We start from the raw sequence: 17,945 nt of genomic DNA on the forward strand, positions 1-17,945 counted from the left end.
AGCTCGTGGCTGGCATTGGAGAATGTGGAGATTTTCCCATTCATAAAAGGAACGTCCCCGCTCGCCGCCTTGCCGCTCGCGGTCTTGCTGTCCGCCGCTCGCGCTCTTGCTGTCCGCCGCACACCGCCACATCCGCAGCGGGGTAGGGCTGGGTCTGGGGGCGTTCGGTTCCCAGGGCCTTACCCGGGCGTACTCTCGCCTTTCTCAGGAAGCCCCATTTTGTGAGCGGCACCGCGTGTTCTCGCTCAGTCCGTGCACACCGTTGACCTGGAACGCGGATGAGCACCCTTGGTTGAAACGAAGAGACAAAATGGCTTGTGGTTCAATTCATAAATAAAACCTCACCCTTGGACTTCAGGCTGCCCGACATTTTGTGACTTGCATTTTTTTGCTTTATCATAGTTTAGGAAGCGACTATCAGGCTACGTTGCCTATCCATTTCTAAACGACTGTCTTTTTAGGACCCCGTTTTCACCCTTGTATGGCAGTGGGTTGGGGGTGGGGGATGGAACTGGAGTGGCCCAGGGAGATGATGGCAGGGGCGGGGCGGGGCAGGGCGTTGTACTGATTCAAGATGCAATATCCATCCAAATAATGGATTGTTATTAACAATGATCCTCTCTGCAAAACCCTTAAAATTGCCCCTTGATTCCCTAGCAGCAAGAGGCGAGCCCTTATTCGCTGAGCTGAAGCCTCCTCCCCCTCCTCCCCATTACTCTCTGCTCTGGAAATTACAACTCGGCGCGCCGCGCTGGGAGGCGGCGGCAGCGGCTGGAGGGAGGCGGGGAGGGGATTCCCGAGCCAGCTGGGCGCTCGCCCTCCGCCCGCTGGCTACAGCGTCTCGCGGCCAAGGTCAGAGGCTCCGCAGGAGCAGCAGCTGGGAACCAGGGAAGCGGGTCAATCCCGGCCGCAGGGAGGAAGCCCCAGGGCGCAGTCAGCCGGCGTCCGCAGCCGCCGAGGAGGAGGGTGAGCGGCTGTCTCCCGGCCGGTCGGGTCCCACCGAGGTGGCCGCGGCCCCAGCGACCTGGTGGGTGGCGGCCCAGGGGTCCGCGAGCCGGCAGCTGGAGCCCCACCTTCGGCTCCCGGGCGCTGTCCACCGCCTCGTGGTGCTGATCCCAGCCCCGCAGCTGAACGGCCTTCGCACCTGCCTGCTCACCTCCTGATCACCACGATAAGGAGCTGGGCGGCGGCAGAAGGGGGTCCTCGGGGTAGCCGCCCACCGGAGCCAGGGGCTGAAGCAGTGAACGCACAGCAGCCCGGCCGCTGGTCCTGGGGTGGAGAGGAGGCGTGCGCCGCAGCCGGCGGCGGCGCTGGTGCTGATTCATCACCTAAAGCTCCTCGCAGGCCACTGCGAGGGCAGCCGACCCGCTTCGGACTCTGGCCGCAGGTTGAAGCCGCCGGTGCGGTAGCCTCGCGGGCAGGAGGTGAGGACCCCCTCCCTTCTCTCGCCCCCCTATCATCTTAGGGCGGTGGCTACAGGACAGAGAGAGGGGCGTGCCCCTCGGCTGTGAAGTGGGCATGCCCGTGTGATGCCCCCGCCCGCCGTCTCACCGGGGCGCACCACGCTGGTCCTCCTCCGCCAGTCTCCCGAGCTCCGGCCATTCATCCCCAGGGCAGAGCAGCGCGGGCAGCCGGTGCCGCGATGGAGGAAGAGCTGAAGTGTCCCGTGTGCGGCTCTCTGTTTCGGGAGCCTATCATCCTGCCCTGTTCCCACAATGTCTGCCTGCCTTGCGCTCGCACCATCGCGGTGCAGACCCCGGATGGCGAGCAGCACCTGCCCCAGCCGCTCCTGCTTTCCCGGGGCTCGGGGCTGCCGGCGGGCGCCGCTGCTACTCCCTCTCTGGAGCACGACGCGGCGGCGGGCCCGGCCTGCAGCGGTGCGGGCGGGAGTGCAGCTGGCGGCCTCGGCGGCGGTGCCGGAGGTGGTGGAGACCACGCGGACAAGCTGAGCTTGTACAGCGAGACAGACAGCGGCTATGGGTCCTACACCCCGAGCCTCAAGTCCCCCAACGGGGTTCGCGTGCTGCCCATGGTGCCCGCACCACCCGGCTCCTCCGCCGCCGCGGCTCGGGGTGCCGCCTGCTCCTCGCTGTCCTCGTCTTCGAGCTCCATCACGTGCCCGCAGTGCCACCGCAGTGCCTCCCTGGACCACCGCGGCCTGCGCGGCTTCCAGCGAAACCGGCTGCTCGAGGCCATCGTGCAGCGGTACCAGCAGGGCCGCGGGGCCGTGCCGGGGGCGTCTGCAGCCGCGGCGGTGGCCATCTGCCAGCTGTGCGACCGCACTCCGCCAGAGCCAGCAGCCACGCTCTGCGAGCAGTGCGACGTCCTTTACTGCGCTGCCTGCCAGCTCAAGTGCCATCCATCCCGGGGACCCTTCGCCAAGCATCGCCTGGTGCAGCCGCCGCCACCGCCGGCGCCCGCCGAGGCAGCCTCTGGGCCCACTGGCGCCGCCCAGGGCGCCCCCAGCGGAGGCAGCGGCTGCAAGAGCCCGGGAGGCGCGGGGGCTGGGGCGACTGGGGGCAGCACGGCCCGCAAGTTCCCCACGTGTCCCGAGCATGAAATGGAGAACTACAGCATGTACTGCGTGAGCTGTCGAACCCCGGTGTGCTATCTGTGCCTAGAGGAGGGCCGGCATGCCAAGCACGAGGTGAAGCCGCTGGGGGCCATGTGGAAGCAGCACAAGGTGAGCCCCCGGGACGCGGGAGTGCAGGTGCCAGGGAAGAGGGTATGAGGAGAAAGGCTCTTGGCCTCTCCCTTGGAGAACTGGCAGAAAGTTGGTCAGAGGGTCAAGCAGGAATTACCTCACTTATTAGCCATTCATTCCATCAGATAGTCATTTGACAAACACGTAAGAAACTCCAGGTACTCTGGACTGGATGCTGAAGATGGGAAGGGTATGGAAAGATGACTTATTAGGTCCCCACCCACCTGAAGTTTTAGGATTTATGTAGGCACAGGGCACCCAAAATGCAGAAACAGGGCTCTTTTACTCCCAAAGTCTGACTAATAAGTTACCTTGATGGTCCCTTTTGAGTTAAAGCATGCAGGATCTCCTTTTCCCCTCTGCCACTCTCAGCAACTTATGGCTGGCAATGTGTCCTTGTATCTGATACTGCGAGAAAGAGACACGCCATCAAAATCTGGTCAGGTCCTTGATCAGACCCCAAGTCAAGACTAGAGTTGGTTTTTCTAACATTCACCTAAATTTCCCATCCAAAGGCCAAAGATGAGCAACTGGACTCTCTTCCCGAGAGGTCAATGAACTAGGCCTGGCAGAGTTAGCATCTTGTGGAAAGGACCCCTAACTGCCTCTGGAACTTCAGACACCAATTATTCCGTGTGCTCTTACCAGTAAACTCTCACTACAGAGGCAAGAGGTCTCCAAACAGCCTGGCCAGAAATAAATATTTGAACTGAGGAGGAAAGTAAAGTAATTGGCCAAGGCTATCTAACTGGAAATAAGCAAAAAGTGAGCACAGATGAAAGGAAGAGACTAAGAAGCTAACCATTCCTATATAGATTTGCTGTTCATATATCATTACTCTATAGTATTATCTGCTATAATAAGTATATGTTGTTATTATAATTTAACATTTTAGAATTAAAAATTAGAAAAAACAAATGTGAAACGCTTTAGGAATCCACCTTTAAGAGGAGAATTTGCATAATACATAGGAAAAAAAGATAAATATGTAGTCAAATCCCTAGTTCTAGAGCAGTAGCTCTCAACTGGGTCCAATTTTCACTCCTTACCCCAACCCCTCCCCAACATTTGGCAATGTCTGGGGACACTTTTAGTTGTCACACCTAGAAGGTTCCACTGAAATCTAGTGGATAGAGGCCAGGGAAGCTGATAGATATTCTACAGTGCACAGGAAAACTCCCCAAAACAATTATCCAGCCCTAAATGTCAACAGTGCTCTGGAGAGAAATCCTGCTCTATAGTTACACAGACCTGTATCCAAATCTTAGGACTTGCAATTTACTACCTGTCTGAGTCTAGGCACAATTTAAAACCCATTGGAAAAAATATCAAACTTAGACAATTGTGGTAAGGATTAAGTATAATACTGTATGTTGAGCCTCTAGCACAGCACCTTAAATATAATTGATAAATAACATTAAATGTTACTGCTGATTTGTATAGTCGTAATACTTAAAACCAGTGAATTTGCAGAAAGCTACAGGGCAGTAGCAAAGAGTGCTCATTTGGCCTCATTGACTTGGTTAGCTAGAGAAAACATGAGCTGGCAACTTTTGGTAGTGTTTATGCTGAGTCCTAAAATAGCTTTGAGCTGAATCAGAATGGTTGCCTTGAATTAGTTATCATTCATATGACATTTTGTTGCATATTGCTTCACAGTAATTGCAGCTATCTTGCTTATTTCATCTTTTAAGTGAATAAACATCACTTTACAAATACATAAATTACTTGCAAAAAGGGCTGTGACCAATTACCAAGACAAGAAGTACAGATTCCATATCTCACATTCAGATTTCACAAACTGCTAAATCTTCACCACTTAGAGAGCCAAAACTAATTCTGAGTGTTGCCACTCAGATGTTCAGAATTAGTGAAGAGTGGAAACCAAAGAGAGTTGAGGTGAGAATTTGCAATTATAAGAGAAATTAAGTGTCTTTCATGGAAAAGTGAGTTGGATAATGAGCTACAGTTTAAAGAACTAAGGTTGTACAGGAAAAATTATTGGTCATCCCTTGCTTGGTGTCAACAACAGTTTTATAAAATTTCCATCCTCAGCCAGCAATGCAAAGTTATGAGGAAATCTGGGAAGTACATGTGATATCTGCCCCCTACAGTGGGCAGTGTAAACTATGGGAATATGACCATGCAGGATCTCAATTTTATGACATCTTCCTAAATCCAGAAGAAACACTACGAGATGCTTTTGTGAACACCTGTTTTCAAGAATGAATAGAAGTGCTGCTGTTCTTCTTCAGCAAATACTATTGATTTCTACAGAAAGGAAAATTACTAAGTGCTTATTATGAGCATTTCACCTGGGGGCTGGCAATTAAAAGAAATGATAAATGGGAGAGCCTTGGTCAAACACTGGTGGTCTTGCTTTGTGGCTGGACATCTAGACCAGCATGTATGCTGCGAGGGTGGCTACTTTTGAAAGACAAACTAGAACACTTCATTAAGACTCCCACTGTTGGCAATTTAAGTTTTACAGTAAAACATAAAGTCTCTGGATTTTGTTGTTGTTGTTGTTATCTAAAAATCTCAGAATCTTGACAAAGCCTCATTGCATCACTAGAACTAGAATTGGGACAGCAACATTTCTCTAATATTCCTGTGATTAAAGAAGCCATCATCAAAGCCTTGCTTTAATTTTTCTCTGGCATTACTGCAGCTTGCCTTCTGATTAGTGATTCTTAAGTAAAGACATATATACGTGACACTTAAATCTGTTTTAAAACAAGATTGATAATCATCTTTTAAAAGCAGTGTAAAAAACTTTAGGTCTTGGCTAAACACATTTCTATATGAATTTCTTGGGAAAGGATTAACTGTTTCAAAGAGCCTCTGATGTGAAGATGGGATAGGGAAGGGTAACTGTACAGGAGAGCTTTTGGTTTTTTTGCTTCTTGATTATGAAAATCTGTTTTTCCTGAAACTGGAGGAAAGGGTTACTGTGTACCATAGCTCTTTCCTAGTGTGACATGCCACAGAATGTCAACATCTATAACTCCTAACTCAGGGAGAACTCTGACCAGCTGGGTACAGATGACCAGCTCTGAATTAAACTGGGTAGGAGTTGATTCCTAAGTAGGGGTTAGAGAATAATTCTTTTTCTTTATAGATAAGCTCTTCTTCTGGAGTTCTTTGAGAGCCATGGTAAATAGAAAGAGCCTTAAAAGAAAATCTCACTGATACTCCAGGAGTACTATTCCCACTGAGTCAGCACCTCACAAAAGCAAGGGAGAGGGTGTGGCCTGGAAAACTCAAGAAAGACAAGACTTTTTATCACTCAAATGTCTTTTTTTTTTAAGAGATGGGGTCTTACTACATTGCCCAGGCTGGTCTCCAACTCCTAGCCCTAAGTGATCTTCCTGCCTTGCCTTCCCAAAATGCTAGAATTACAGGTGTGGACCACTGCACCCAGCCAACTCCCACATCTTAAAGCTCTACCAAAAGGCAGGTGGCTTCTCAGCCTTACCTTATTTTGTAAAAAGGGTATGTTAAGCTTTAAAGGCTGAGAGGAAGCACCTCTGCTATTAAAAGGGATAGCACATACATGACAAAGAACATGTAGTTATAGTTGCACTATGATCACAGGTAAAAATATTTTAATATTTGTAATTCTTTTTTTTTTTTTTTAAATATTTTGAGACAGAGTCTCTCTCTGTTGCCCAGACTGGAGTGCAGTGCTGTGATCACAGCTCACTGTAGCCTCAACTTCCTGGGCTCAAGGGATCCTCCCACCTCACCCTCCCAAGTGGCTGGGACTACAGGCACACCCCACCACCATGCCTGGCTAATTTTAAAATTTTTTGTAGAAACGAGGTCTTGCTCTGTTGGCCAGGCTGGTCTCAATCAAACTCCTGGTCTGAAGCGATCCTCCCACCTTGGCCTCCCAAAAGCCTGGGATCATACCTGTAGGCGAGAGTGACTGCACCTGACCAATGTACATCATTTCTGACGGCTGCCTGCCATTTCATCACAGGCATTTATATTTTATTTCATCAACACCTTAGTACTGAACTTTGGGTTGTTTTCTTTCTTTTGCTGTTACAAACATTTTGTTTGTTAAATCTATGCCTACACTCTTAATTATTTCCTCAGGTTACATTTCTAGATATGGAATTGCTATGTCAAAGGATACCTGACTTTAAGATATCTAATGTTTCCAAATTACAAAGGTAATTTGTAGATTACCTTTGTAGATGACACCTACTTAATAACAAAATTATGTAAACAATTAAAAATTCACATGAATAGGGACCACAGGGAGAAATGATAAGGTGGATTTATCTTCTCTCTCATAATTATTATTTGCTATTTTCATTACATGATTGTTAGAACTATTTTTAAAAAGAAGATGACATGTTATTTTCATATTTTTAACTACTACTAGTTAGGGATCTTCCCTCAACAATTGATTTAACACGTACAGATATTCTTCACTATAACCTCTTGGATTTTAAGATCCGTGAAAAGGCAAGGCCTTGGGGGCCCACCTAAGGCATTTTCAGGTGGGGTTGGGTGGGCCAAAAGAGTTAGGTAGGGAGAAGTGTTCGGTAAAACCCTTCCGGGGGGCCTGAAGTCTACAACTCTATGGCTGATGACTGTACACTTGCTGCCAACTTTAAGCAGAGTGTTTGGAGTCCAAACTGAAAAGAGTCCGCCAGGGCTCTCAGAGCATGTGGCATGGAAATATGCTCATTCTCATTCTGAATGGAAGCCCTAGATTTTTTTTTTTTTTAATTTTTATTTGTTGAGACAAAGTCTTGCTCTGTTACCCAGGGTGGAGTGCAATGACACTATCTCAGCTCACTGCAACCTCCGCCTCCTGGGTTCGAGCAATTCTGCCTCAGCCTCCCGAGTAGCTGCAATTACAGACATGCGCCACCACACCCAGCTAATTTTTTGTATTTTACAAATTTTGACAGGGTTTTCCCATGTTGGCCAGGCTGGTCTTGAACCCCTGACCTCAAGTGATCCGTCCGCCTTGGCCTCCCAAACTGTTGGGATTACAGGTGTGAGCCACTGGGCCAAACCTTTGACTTTTTTTTTTTTTTTTTTTTTTTTTTGAGACAGCGTTTCTGCTCTTGTTGCCCAGACTAGAGTTCAGTGGTGTACCATGTCAGCTCACTACAACCCCTGCCTCCCGGGTTCAAGCAAGTCTCCTGCTTCAGCCTCCAAGTAGCTGGAATTACAGTCATGCGCCACCACGCCTGGCCAATTTTTGTAGAGACAGGGTTTCGCCATGTTGGTCAGGCTGGTCTTGATCTCCTGACCCCAGGTGATCCACCCGCCTCGGCCTCCCAAAGTGCTGGAATTATAGGCATGTGACACCACAACTGCCCCAAAGCCTAAATTTTTGAGAAGTTGAATCTTTTACCAACTCTGAAGTTCTGGGAAAAGAAGTGCCTAGGATGGTTTCTCTCTTATCTGCCCCAGACTGGCTAAGAACCAACTGCAAATCTGCTCAGAGCCCTGGGGAGATGAGCTGACTCCCCTAACTAGAGGCTGCAGCACTTTACACCATCTGTGCCAACATCACCACTGTCTTCAAGCCACCTTGGCTGTAGCCCTACCCTATGCTTAGATTTAATTCCAAGTAGGTTGGTAACTCAGGAACAACTATTAGAAAGAACCCTTTTGTTACTCCTTTAAAATGTTTTCTCTTTCTTTCTTTCTTTCTTTCTTTCTTTCTTTCTTTCTTTCTTTCTTTCTTTCTTTCTTTTTCTTTCTTTCTTCCTTCCTTCCTTCCTCCCTCCCTCCTTTCTCTCTCTCTCTTTCTTTCTTTCTTTCTCTTTCTTTTCCTTCCTTCCTTCCTTCCTTCCTCTCTCTCTCTCTCTCTCTCCTTCCTCTCTCTCTCTCTCTCTCTTTCTTTCTTTTTCTCTCTTTCTCTCTTTCTTTCTTTCTTTCTTTCATGGAGTTTCACTCTTGTTGCCCAAGCTGGAGTGCAATGGTGCAATGTCAGCTCGCTGCAACCTCCACCTCCTGGGTTCAAGAGATTCTCCTGCTTCAGCCTCCCGAGTAGCTGGGGTTACAGCCATGTACCTCCACGCCCAGCTACTTTTTTATTTTTAGTAGAGACAGGGTTTGACCTCAGGTGATCTGCCCACCTCTGCCTCCCAAAATGCTGGGATTACAGGTGTGAGCCACCGCACCCAGGCTTTTTTTCTTTTTAATATGCTTTCCTTGTCACACACATCTAGGAAACAAAAAATGGGTTTGAGAAAAGAAGGCAAGAATCCACAAACTTGAATTGCTTTATCTGCTCTTTGAAGACTATTTATATAGAGAAATATAAGAGTTTAAAAGTTGAAGACAACCTCAAAGGCTGTGAATGAACAATTCTCCTGTCACTGTTCATGAATATATTTCGTGTTTGCTGCGGTGGTCACTGTGTCGTTAAGGTATTGTTATATTTTTAGCCTGCAATGGAAGGGCTTTTATGCAGTAGACATTCATGGTGATGGAGCTTACATGTGGAAGTCAACAATATAGAGTGTTCTAGATGGGGAAAATCTCTTAATTCCTGAAACAGACCAGGGAAAGGGTCAGCAAACTGTGGCCCACTCCCTGTTTTTGTAAATAAAGTTTTATTGAAACACGGCCACACTTATTTATTTACTGTTGCCAACGGTGGCTTTTGGCCATATTTGTTTTTGGAAGAGTTAGGTGGTTGCAACAGAGATGCTGTGGCCTGTAAAAACTGAAAGTACTTACTATCTGGCCCTTAATAGAAAATAATTTGCTGACCTCTAGATTTGCAACCTTGTTACTCAAAGTGTGGTCCTCCACCCTGCAACATCAGCATTACCTGGAAGCTCATTAAAAATGCAGAATTTTGAACTCAAACAGTCCTGCTGACTCAGGATTTGTATTTTAGCAAGATTCTAGGTGATTTGCATGTACTTTAAAATTTGAAATGCCCTAATGGGACTGCTTTTAGCGCTCCAGGATGCTAGGCCCATGACTTTCACTGCAAGTCATCTGAGAAGTGGATGTGTCTCCTCTAGGGGGTCTCCTTGAACTAGAGTCTTATTTCATTACCCTGGGCACCAGTCAGGATCTTTAGGTTACACAAACTCTGGGTACCAGGAAACTATATGGTGCTCAAAGACCACCTGGCCCAGAGATGGGCAGGAATCTCTAAGGGGTGGGAAGTGTCTGCAAATCTGTATGAGTCCTCCTGAGTTAGAGCAGAGGGGCCTGAGGAGAAAGAAATTCTGGAGAAATGCTTTCTGCTGCTTTCCTGGGATTGAAAAGAAACTTACTTAGCTGTTTGTACCTTGGGTTTCATATTAATTTGTGTCTTAGCTTTCTCTAAAGCAGCAAAGAAAATGCTTTATCCACTCTTTAGCCATTTTGGGTTGGGTGGCTGCCCAGGTAGTGGTGGAGGTTATGACAATCACAACCAGGGGACCTCAGGAATAGCAGAGAATCCAGACAGACATTGGGAGGGACTTTGGCAAATTCCTTCCTCCCAGTTTGGAATTTCCTTTTGCAAAGTTCTTGATGGGAAACTGAGGGTTTTAAAAATGTTTATTTTCTAGGGTCTGCTGTTTTCTAACAGCGATTATAAGTTACAACCTCCTCATTTTGCAGATGAGGAAACTTGAGAAGAAGGGGCTTGCTAAACTTGTACAGGAAATTGTGAAATAATTTTGCAAAAAACAAGTCTGGGCATGGTGGTTCATGCCTGTGATCTCAGCACTTTGGAAGGCAGAGGTGGGCGAATTGCTTGAGGCCAAGAGTTTGAGACTAGACTAGCCAACAGAGAGAGACTGCTTCTCTATAAAAAATAAAAACATTAGCCAAGCATGGTGACACGTGCCTGCAGTCCCAGCTACTCAGGAGGCTGAGGCAGAGGGAATGCTTGGGCCCAGGCTGTGGTGTGCTATGATTGTACCACTGCACTCTAGCCTGGGCAACAGAGCAAGACCCCAACTCTAAAAACAAACAAACAACAATGGCCCCCTTTATTGCTCCTCACTGTACATTTTGAATAACTGTAAAAATGCAACAGAATGCTATATGTATATTTGAAGAAAAACAGATGCCTATGGCATCAGCTGAAGAGTAATTATGCATAGAAGAAATAAAGCGTTAGCTGACAGCTATTTTTAAAAGCAGGGGAAACAGAGATGGAGCACCACCTCTCATTCAACTGGAATGGGGCAGCAGGAAAAGGGAATCGAAGGTGGGGACGGGATGGGGGAGCTTCAGTGTCCTCTTTGGGACAAATAAGGCAAGAGTTTGGGAGCTATAAGGGACGTGAGAAATCACTAGCACTTGCTCTCTATTTACATGTGGTGACAGTGGCTACAGAAGGGAGATGTGGTGTGGAGGAGAGAAAGGGTGCGAAAGGATTCACAAGGACAGGGCAAGGTGATCTGGGTTCTGGGAAGCGGGAGTATGGATGAGGCCTCAGTGACAGACGTATCAGACAGGATGTGGACACCTGCCAGCACTCACTCCAGAAGGAGAGGCTGGGCCTTAGTCACATGACATCTAAAAAAATCTGTCCAGACGGTGCATAGTTGTAAAAAATTAGGTCAAGGTTGTGTTAGGAAATTTAGACACATACTTGTACTTACTCAATCTCCCAATCCTTACAGTTTGATTCTGGGTGATATCTATAAAATCAGGAAACCAGTGAACTATGAATACTCAGAAACAACAAGCCTCCTCAAATGAACAAATGAGACTTTCCCTCACTCAAATTATTTGTTGCATTATGGTTAGCTTTACCTATCAGCTGAGCTATGCACCCACAACTAAAAGCCATCTCTAGCACTTACTATAACGTAAATACTGATGCTGTCTCTTGACCATTACATCCTTTTTCTGAGCTGATGCTGCTAATGATTATTTCTCCTTCAATTCACCTAATTCCTCATTCAGTCAATGAGGACACCTTGAATGCCTATATATCGTATCAGACACAGTTCTAAACACTGAGGCCACTGATGGAATTTTCTTTCCTCAAAGAGCATAAATCTAGTCACAAGAGAAAGAAAATTAACAAGTAAATGAATAAATAAATAAGCTGGATAGTGATAAATACCAAGATGGCAGTAAAAACAATGTGATTAAAAATACTTAGGCAGGGCCAGACACAGTGTCCCATGTCTATAATCCTAACAATTTGGGAGGCTGAGGCAGGAGGATTGCTTGAGGCCAGGAGTTCAAAACCAGCCAGGGTAACATAATGAGACCTTGCCTGTATTTTAAAATGCCAATAATACTTAGGCAGACCTCTTTGACAGGAAAGTTGAAAAATAATCACTGAGGAGGATGTATTCAAGCTCAGACTTGAAGACTGGATGGGAAAGAACCAGGCTTGCATGGTTCAGAAGGCAGCACATTTCACGGGGAAGGCAAGAGCCAAGAACCAGGGGCAGGTGATGCCTGGTGTGTTTAAATGACAGAAATGGGCCAGTGTGCTTGGGGCATAATGAAATAGATGGATAAGGGGCAGAAACAGAGAGTCAGACAGAGAGGCAAGAGGGTGCAGGGCCTGGCAGGCCACGCAGAACAGCTTGAATTTAATAGTAAGTGCTATGGGTAACCACCAGAAGGCTTTAAGCTGTGGTGCGATGTTTCTTTTCTAAAAGAGCACTCTGACTGTGGTTTGGAAAATGGATAGTAGGGGGACAAGAGTGGAGGCAGGATGTGTAATTAGAAGCTGTTGCAGCAGTTTGGGCTATAAATATGGGAACTTGAATTAGGAGAGAGGCAGCAGAAATGGAGAGAGGCTTATGCATTCATATCCTGCTGGGGGTTCTCTGAGCTTTTTGGACTTTTGGTTTGGTGTCTTCTATTATTTTTGGAAAATTTTTATCTACTATCTCTTCAGAAAATTCTCCTGCTCTATATTCTCTCTCTCTTTCTCTGTCATCCTTCCAGAATTCCAGTAACACGTATATTAGATTGCTTGCTATTGTCGCACAGTTCTTGGATGATCTGTTCTTTTTTATTTTCTCTTATTGTATTTTTTTTTTTCTATTTAGAGACAGGGTGTCATTGTGTTTCCCAGGCTGGAGTATAGTGACACAATCACAGTTCACTGCAGCCTTGAACTCCTAGGTTCAAGCAAACCTCCTGCCTCAGCCTTCCAGGTAGCTACAACTACAGGCACATGCCGTCATGCCCAGTTAATTTGTTAATTTTTTTTCTTCTTTTTGTAGAGGTTGCATGTTGCTACGTTGCCCAGGCTGGTCTTGAACTCCTGGCCTCAAATGCCTCCCACATCTGCCTCCCAAAGTGTTGGGATTATAGGCATAAGCCACAATGTCCAGCCTTTTATTTTACTTTTAGTCTTTTTCTTTAATCACTCTTTTTGTTTCTTTGTGTTACAGTTTGGGTAACTTCTATTGACTCCCATTTCACTGGTTATTTTTTAGGTTGTGGCAAGTCTACTGATGAGCCTCCCTCCCTCTCCCTTCTCCGTCTCCACTCTGCATCTTCTCAGTTGTCCCACCCTTTCCCCAACAGTCAGGCCCCTCTAATGCTATGGGCCTGTGTCTCTTTTCTCTATCTTACCCAGGAAGAAAGAGTTTTTTCATTTCCCTTCCCTCAGCTACTAGAGGTCCTTGCTGTGCTCTGGGAGGTTGTTCTTCTTTCTTTTTAAGTTACGCTTTCTTGAAATGTATAAACCCTTGCAAACTGCCTTATGCTCTTTTTGAAACTAATAGATGCATAAATAAACAAATAAGTAGTCTACTTGAATACAACCAAAGAGAGCTAGGATCCTCTGGAAAGTCTCATTAAGATAGTCCCCCAGTTGTGAGCAGTGCTGCAGTCACTGTTAGAAAAACAGAACGCTGCTTGGAAATGTTTGGATCAAGAAACAGAGATCTTCTGGGTCCTCCAGCCATGCTACTGCTCCCTGCCAGTCCCACACAATAGAGGGAACTTTGCCTGGTGCAGACAGTGCAGCCATTCATCATATTTCACGATTCATGTGAATGTCACCACACACCATCAGCTTGCTGGGAGGGCGTGAGTTTTACCTCTCACATTGGCTTCCTTCATTGAACTATCTGCAGCTATCGGTGATGACTGTTTGTCCTGCACACAGTCCTGTCTGCCCAGCAGGGTTCTACACCTGTAACCTGCTGGGAATATGAAGAGGCACAGAAGGGGACATCAGGACACACCAAAGGCGAGAAGACTCTGCTGGGGGATCTCAGGAAGTGTGAGGGGTCTGAGTTTTTAGCCTACTTACAAGCCAACAGATTAACCTGCCAGAGTTTCATGGGTGCAGTCAGAAGACATTAGAGTCCTAGTTCAGAGATGGAGAACAGTTTATTACTCACAGCAACAGCAGGAGCCAGAACATCTGCATGTTGGGCCAGTTCCCATAAGGGGATGTGAAGAGGGCTAGATCATGACCACTGCACACGCAGCAGGCTGCATTACAGGTGAGGAGCCTTGAGCTTAGCGAACCTCAGTCTTTTTACAAAGGGCAGTAAACAGCAGCCCATTGCTCCCAAGGGAGATACCATCTCTATCTTCCAAGGCTGTCCTCCCCCTTAGAAACACGGCCCAGAACAAAGAGCAGTCAGTGCTTCACTTGCAAGACGTGGAGAAACACCAGAAACCCATGGAAAATTATCTTCCACCAGGAGAATTAAGTCAAAATTCAAATAGATCCTTGAGCGATTCCTGCCATTTGGGCCTCATGTGCATTGTGGGTAACTTCCTGAGGCTCCTCTGGTTTGCAAAATATCTTCTTTCAATTGGGGGCCACAGGTCTCAGGGCATCTGGGCAAAGCAAGGAGGACCTGTTGTCATCTGTCAGGCTTCTTGCACCTTTGGGGTTTGCTGGGTGTCATGGCATGATGGAATGTGGGACTCAGGTAAAGTTTCCCAGTTAAAGCTGTTCAATTAAAGTGGCTTTCATTCCTGAGTCCATCTGTGTCCCTTCTAGCATGTGAAGGAGAAATGTCATCTTGTGGCTTTCCATATTATCCAGTCAAAATAATCCATTGGTTAAGCATTCTTTGAGTGCCTCCTGTAATCCATGGCTGTGCTGCAGACACACATAAAACAGGCCACAAGACAGCTCACAGGAGATCATTGTATAACCAATCTGATGTATATACATCTGATATGAAAAGTGGAATAAGTGCCCTCCTTGTAGTGTGAATAAATAGATGGGGAAAGAGTGAAGAGAAGGCAGTGAATTTTCCCTGGAGATTAGGAAGGGGAAAAGGGAAAGAGTGGTAAGTGGGGAGACTGAAAATAAGATGATGCTTGAGCTGGGGTCGTGGATGGTGAGTAGGTTCATTAGTCAGGAAAGAAAGAAAAACTTAGTGTACATCACTGCATGAGGTGTTAAAGAAGATGTTTAAAATATAGTTCCTGTTCAAACAGCCAATTGATTACCTGCTGGTAGAGTGCCAGGGATTCATCCACATTTACATAAAGCAGAGGAACATTGACGAATATGATGCCAAGTCTAATAAAAATGAAGGAACTTAAACACCAGTCCTTTGAGTATCTGAGCTAACATAATGGATCTGGAGACAATGGGGGAAAAGGATGGGATAAATATATTCAGAAGCCACATTTAAGGGGACAGCTAGCTTGACAGGCAAAGAAGGATTAAACTTTAGCCTCATTTAAATTTCAGTGAAGAAGAGGAATAGCCAAGCTATAATCTTTTCAAAGTTTCTTGTAAATTTCAGTCATTTTACCCTGTTTGCCAATAAAATGTAGCAAAAAAAAAAAAAAAAAAAAAACTTTCAAACATCTCAATTTGCTCAGCTAAGTTAAGGGGTTAGAGATGGGGAGAGAGGGATGAAAACAAAAGAAGTGAGGAAATCGTAAAATAAGAGATTCCCAGGAGGAAAAGGGCAGTGATATGGACTTAATTTAAAAGAAGGCTATTTTTGGCCATTTAAATGGACAGGAGGGCTCATCTCACCACTTATGCACAAGAAATCAAGAACAATGCCAGAGCACAAATAATTGGTGCTAAAATATGTGGAACCAGCCTTAGGTATGAATGAGCATGGAGCAGAGAGTAGAGAGATGTCCGTTGAGTTGGGTTTCAAAGGATTGGAAGGATGGGGTAGGGGGTGCTAATTTGATGATAGAGAGAAAGCTCTAAGACAAATTCTCATCAGACGCCTATTGTCACAGAACTAATTCTATTACTGTTATAAGAGACCGGAGCTGGCCTGATGCTAAAGAAGCAGTTTGGTTACCAGGCGATGAGCACCTCCCCTGGCTTGGCTCAGCAAATGGTCATGATACATTGGCAAAGTCAGGAGTCTGGTCATGGGGCTTCATGCATCAGACATCCCATCCCAGGCTTGTTCTTGGTGCTATCAGAGCATGAGCCGATTACTCTCGTCTCTAGCCTTTATTCATGGAAGTGTGACTTGCTGTGCCCAATTATACTTTCCTGCCAAATGGGATATTCTTAGAGTCTCCATGGGCATTTTTACTAATAACTCCAGACAGCTTTAAAAAATAAAATCCCATCGTGATTAGACTTTTACACCCATCAATGTGTCTTGCAGCTAACAGAAACTTACAGGATCTCTTTCAAGTCCAACTTTATGCATCATATGCATAAATAACGCTATATTTTGAACACTTTGAGAACAAGGACTGTGTCTTATTTATCTTTGTAATCCCAGTACCCATCAGAGCATCTGATACCCAGTCAAGCACAAGAAACATCTATTTAATAAATGAATAGGACTTAACACTAAAGTGTATTCTAATATCCATGCCGTAAATTATGATTTTGGAGCAGTCCCTATTAACTATTTGTTGAATCACAGAATAGAATGATTCATAAAGGAAGGGTCATTCCTGGGGACAGTGTGGAAAAGGAGAAGAGGAGGAATTACGCATTTTCCATGGCCCCATATTGAAAAGAGCCATCCACACTCATTAGCATGGCTCTCCCCTCCCTCCTTATGTGTGGTAATCATGTGAGAAACAGTCGGCTGAGCTCGTGACATGAAAAAAGCTAGCTGGGAAATGTTGGTGTGACTTTTCCCAGATGTTAGCACTGCTTCAACTTTCGAGAGAACACACTGAGTGTACGTTTACTAGACTGACATTACTAAAATCATTGGTGCTATAGAGGCAGGAGAATACGGCGAATAAAAAAGCTAGTTGCAAGCCAACAATCCTAAAACTCTTCCGCTTGCCATGAACTGGCGGCATATTAAATGAGATAATACATTTGAAGGAATTGACAGTGTACACCACATATGCGTGTTCAGTAAAAGAAAGCCACTCTTATCATCACAATTATTATTGAGCGTCAAGGCTGAGAATGCTGTGAAAGGAGGGAATTGCCTTCCTGTCCAAGGCTGGGCACAAAACAACCTTAGTCAACCTTGGGGTAGGGCTAAGAAGCAGCATTTAACCTAACTGAGCTCACTGACCCTTTGGCAAGGCCACTTCCCCTCCCCGCACTAAATGGGTGCCTAGAAAGGTCTATTCTGGGATCGCCTGGACCAGCTTTCTGCTCCATCATTGGCTGATATAATGGAAAGATGGTTGGAATTTAAATAAAAAGATCTGGGTTCCATTTGGAATTATACATCTTTGGATATGTTTCTTAACCACTCTCAGCCAGTTTCCTTACACACAAAATGCTGGCGTAAGGATGAAGTCAGATGAGGTTAGGAAAAGTTTCCTATTACACCTTCGGGGCACTCAGTTTATTCCTGAAAATATGAGAAATTTGGCCTGCTTCCCCTGTGTCCAAGGGAGCCCAACACCCATTTTTTATGATGTGGAGAAAGAGTATATGCAATATAATTTTTTGTGAATATATATGTAAGGATATGTATTAGAAGGTAAAGCTGTACATAATATATTTGTTTGTTAAGGCTGCCATCACAAATTACCACAAGCTGGGTAGGTTAAAACAACAGAAATTTCTTGTCTCACAGATCTGGAGGCTGGAAGTTGAAAATTAAGGTGTTGGCAGGGCCATGTTCCCTCTGAAGGCACTGGGAAGGACCTGCCCCAGGCTTCTGTCCCAGCTTCTGGTGGCTCCTTGGCTTGTGGCAGCAGAAGTCTAATCTCACATGGCCTTCTCCCTGTGTGCATGCGTGTCTGTGTTCAAATGTCTCTTCTTTGTAAGGACACCAGTCATAACTGATTAGAGCCCATTCTACTCCAGTGTGACCCCCACCTTAACTAATTACATCTGTAATGGCCCTATTGGCAAGCAAGGTCACATTCTGAGGTCCGGTTAGGGGCT

General features: G+C 45.9%; 1 protein-coding gene across 3 annotated transcripts in view; it reads left to right on the forward strand.

Moving 5' to 3' along the window:
• The first annotated feature begins 655 nt into the window (after positions 1–655).
• The window catches only part of TRIM67 (tripartite motif containing 67), a 55,638-nt gene continuing 38,348 nt past the window's right edge, over positions 656–17,945 (forward strand). For all 3 annotated transcript variants that reach the window (XM_009197722.4, XM_009197711.4, XM_009197717.4), the window contains exon 1: positions 656–2,683. In XM_009197722.4, the coding sequence (XP_009195986.3) occupies positions 1,643–2,683 (1,041 nt within the window). In that variant the 5' untranslated portion in view covers positions 656–1,642. The remainder of the gene's footprint in view (positions 2,684–17,945) is intronic.

Source organism: Papio anubis, chromosome 1 (assembly GCF_008728515.1).
Source record: "Papio anubis isolate 15944 chromosome 1, Panubis1.0, whole genome shotgun sequence".
Lineage (NCBI taxonomy): Eukaryota > Metazoa > Chordata > Mammalia > Primates > Cercopithecidae > Papio > Papio anubis.